At 49.0% G+C, this 4,050-nt stretch overlaps 2 protein-coding genes across 2 annotated transcripts; both read right to left on the bottom strand.

The window, feature by feature from the left end:
* On the bottom strand, positions 1-604 carry CABS01_01181 (uncharacterized protein; the record flags this gene model as incomplete). Its single annotated transcript, XM_060534561.1, has 2 exons — positions 1-258; positions 350-604. 2 exons carry the CDS (start codon positions 602-604, stop codon positions 1-3), a joined length of 513 nt encoding a protein of 170 aa, XP_060401639.1.
* A 2,085-nt stretch (positions 605-2,689) lies between these two features.
* On the bottom strand, positions 2,690-3,481 carry CABS01_01180 (uncharacterized protein; the record flags this gene model as incomplete). The annotated part of the gene is made up of 1 exon (XM_060534560.1): positions 2,690-3,481. One exon carries the CDS (start codon positions 3,479-3,481, stop codon positions 2,690-2,692), a length of 792 nt encoding a protein of 263 aa, XP_060401638.1.
* Between the last annotated feature and the right edge of the window lie 569 nt (positions 3,482-4,050).

Raw genomic sequence — 4,050 nt, 5'->3', positions numbered from 1 at the left:
TTAGTGAATACTCTGTTCATCGCCCCACCTGTGCTCTTCAGCCCAGGCAAGCAGGGCGTCATAATCATAGCACTGATGTTGGTAGCCCCATCCCAGGCTTCCAGAGAGCTCATCTGACACCTGCCACTCGATAGTGGTGTCAGCACGACACTGGATGGCTTGTCTGACAAAGTCCCAGCAATGACCAAGATGTCCAAGGTCGATCTCAGTCGAATTGCCATCGCGCAGTAACCGAAAGAAGGCCTCCCGAGTAGCCCACTGTTGAAGTTGTCGTTTTCTCAGCATCTTTAATGGAAAGCGATTGCCTTCTCGGCAGATACTTTAATTGTAGAGGATGCTGAAAACTTACCACGCAATGGAGCTGGTGGAAGACCGATATTACTCCCTTGTACTCACTCATGGTCGCATTGAACTTTGGCATCTCAGGAACAGCCGTCTCATTCTTGATGATAACAAACCCGCGGCCGTCTGGCGTACATGTCAGATCTTTCGATTCAGAACCAGGTGTCGGGAACATACGCGGCATCAATGCATCCCAAGCCTCCTTGCTCTCATTCGTAATCGGGCCTCCATATATCGGTTCGGAGTTGAGCGTCTTCTTCATCGGTACTGTAGCACAGCTAGTATTAGAAAATGTCTGTGTTTCTGATTTTTACCATTCCTTGAAATAGCAAGAAAGGGAACTGAGCTATTTCGTTACTTTGTGGTGGAAGCCACGAGGGCCCGGAGGTTGCAACGGTGTGTGGTGCAGTTTCTGGTGCAGGTTGGCCACCTACTCGCAGCATGAGGCACACGCAGAGAGCGGCGAGAAGAAGGTTCGAAAACGCAAGTACCGTGATGATACAAGGTGCCCAAAGTCGCTGGCTTACTCTACGTGGCTGTTCACCGGTATTGGGGTCATCGTCGGACCACGCAAGCAGCCGGCCCTTTTCACGACATGTCTCAGAATCCATTACCGCTATCTATCCCATTGACGTTTTGCGATGGAAAGACAATCATCCTAGATGAGGAAAATGAGACATTTGTATTACGGCCTCAGCGATGCGATACAAAATGAATATAAATAGACCGGCTTCGAGATCTTCGTGAAACGAGTCAGCAGCTTCAAATGTTTGACTTTTGGCATTGCCTCATCCACCCTACGTAAAATGCATTCACCTCGGTGCCCCACGTCCCGGTCATGCCCGCCGACTTTGCCAGGCTAGCAGGCTCCAACATACTGACTGATCGACAATCTCCGCCCCAGAATCAACCCGCTTTCAATCTCATGACTTGAAACCACGCCATGACAAGAATTTGGGCCTCATAGCTCTTGCCGTCTTTCCGGATCGACGATGAGCGGAAAGTCAAATAAATTATGAAGAAGCCTCTTTGGCTTCACCAGAAAACCCCATACCTTGCCCTTAGCACAATTCCCCAATTGATGGAATATGTCATTCTGCTTTTGCTGAAGCTGCAGAAGGAGGATCCTGAATCTGTTCTCTATGAGACTCGGTCCACCTCGCCAATGTTTCAAAGCCAAGGCAGGTTGGCACAGTTGAAGTGGTAAAGGATAAGTCTATAGGACTCATTCCCTAGCGAGGTGGTCTGGGTTTTGAGACGCCTATTTGCTCATAAATCACAAAGACCTGCACGGCGAGTTTTTGTGAGTCTCAAAGTCAAAGATCCGGAGAAACACGAAGTCAACAACCCTGTACATCCCGTCGGGTTAGAGTCATGCAGCAACCGACGGAATACTATTGCTCCGCTGAGACTGATCCTACTTTACCTACGAAAGTAATTAACTCGAGCAGAGGTCAAGGGTACGTTGAGACTTTTGGCGAGGTTATACGGAGTAAGGTAATCAGAGAGACTTTGTCTTGGTTCAGAACGCACTGCCGCATCTCTAGAACACCAACCTAGTCGCATTGGGCATATATAAATGAGTACGTTGCAACCATCAACAGACTCTGCTCGCTATACATCAATCTCAACCAAAAATCATCATTCGTTAGCCCATTACTGCCGCAGCGTCATCATCATGCAATTCAAATTCGTCTTAGTTGCTGCGTTCGCCGCCATTGCCGCCGCCACTCCGCTCGGTGAGCACCCGTTTTCGAGCGGCGAGCTGAATGCCCGCCAATGTTGCATTAGCAAAGTCACCGGTCAGCGTTGCTGTGGCTTCTGCCGCACTGGGAATAACTGCAGATAAACAGTGTCCGTACGTATGCCTTTCTTTCCCATCGTACAACCGGTGTATGCTAACTAGTCAACTCGTAGTGAGTCCGTACGAGACATCTTTTTCCGGCCACCCCGCAGATTTATTGAGCTTCGGCATATCATCAGCCCGCTCATTGTATAAAGTCTGAAGGGAAGGCAAAGAAGTGAACGTTGTCATTGCAGACTTCTTCAATTGGCCGCCACATTAGTCAATAACATCATCAAACTCAACGCTCGGAAGAGATGTCAGCATCTGAACTATTTTTGTTTAGTAAACGTTCGGGGCGTCACGGTAGACCAGAAACAGCTGCAAAGCCGCAAATATACCTTACACACTATTCTTTAGTTCAATCTTCATGCATTGTATAAACCACTCTTACGGTGGGTGAGTGATCTGTCTGCATTTGAATAACATAACGGCAGCGGCCCATGACTAATCAAAACTTCCGTCCGTTGTGGCTGTCCTTCAACTCCAACACGATCTGATCTGTCAAGAACTCGAAGAGTCCATCGGTAGTCTCACTTCCTCTTCAATTCCAGGGATCATGGTTGGGAGAGCCATGATGGCGACCACGGAGCCCAGAATGGACGCCATCGTCCCCAAGGTGACCAAGGCCTCAGATTGAATAGAAGAATGGAGACTGATGATGAGAGGCGCGCCAACGCCGATGTTTGCGGCCATGAAAGTTATCGGAAATATGAGGAATGCGCCAATGAGATGGTACACCGTACGATCGCTCCTAGCACGCAGGTTGGCGACGGCGACACTGTAAAACATGACCTGGACGGTCTCTAGAATGCCAATAACGATGGGATATTTGAAGATGCGAAGCACATGGGGACCCCAATACTCGTACACACCACCGTTGATAACGACTATCTCGAAGAGACATGAGCTGGCGAGCTCTATGGCGGCGTATCGAAAGAAACATCGACGTGTGATGCCGCTGGTGATTTGGCGATTGAGAAAGACAGAGACGGTGCCGTAGAGAGTCGCGTAGCCGCTATAAACCCATACGGGCTGCGGTACGCCCATCGAGGTGAAAGCTGTCCACTGGCCGGGGCCGTAGAAGTAGAGCATCAGCGCATTGTCGTAGATCGGCTCAAATATACCACCGAGACCCGCGGCAAGCGCAATAGTGACGTAAAACCACGTACTCTCCTTCTTCCGGAGAAAAAGTCCGTAAATGAGTAAGGAGACCCAGATAACATAGCTGGCGATAACGACAATCAGCTGCATTGGGGCCGAAACCCGAGTGTCGATGGGCGCTTCCAGCATCATCTTAGAAATTGTGGCCGGTGAGAAAAGAGAGGAGACTTGCTCTTTGATGATAGTTGGTTGAGAAGGGAAATCATTTATGAGCTATGCGGGATTTATTTCAGGAAAAGACGGCTGTCGCAATTAATCAGCCCGTGGAATTAGCCCGAGTCGAATCATCCGGAACCGACATTTGCCTGTTGGAAGAGGTGTGTGAAGTGAATAGTCCGTCCGATAAGCAGCAGTGTTGAAGTGTCCTGATTAAATGGAATGACGAGAAATCGGCGAATTGATTACGTCATATATTCTCAGTATTACCACAATTGAGCCGCTTAGATGGGCCGAGGAGAAGAGGTTGCTACTCCTGCTAGAGGTGGTGGTCTTTACCCCCATGATCTAAGCCAGACTTGACGACGACTTACTCAGGTCTGAAGCCTGGTTAAGCCATCGATGAATCTAATACCTACACTCCTCAGATTACGCTAGAACATTGCCCCAGATTATGTATACTAGTTCCACTAGGAAACCAGGGAAGGGGTAGAGTCTGTGATTTGACGGGGGGTTCGATTATGAGGTGACAGTACGGTTCGCAT

The sequence above is a fragment of the Colletotrichum abscissum genome, assembly GCF_030869225.1.
Source record: "Colletotrichum abscissum strain IMI 504890 chromosome Unknown Scaffold_2.1, whole genome shotgun sequence".
NCBI classification, from domain to species: Eukaryota; Fungi; Ascomycota; class Sordariomycetes; order Glomerellales; family Glomerellaceae; genus Colletotrichum; species Colletotrichum abscissum.
Note: the sequence above shows the minus strand (reverse complement) of the source record. Positions and strands in the feature narration are given on the sequence as shown.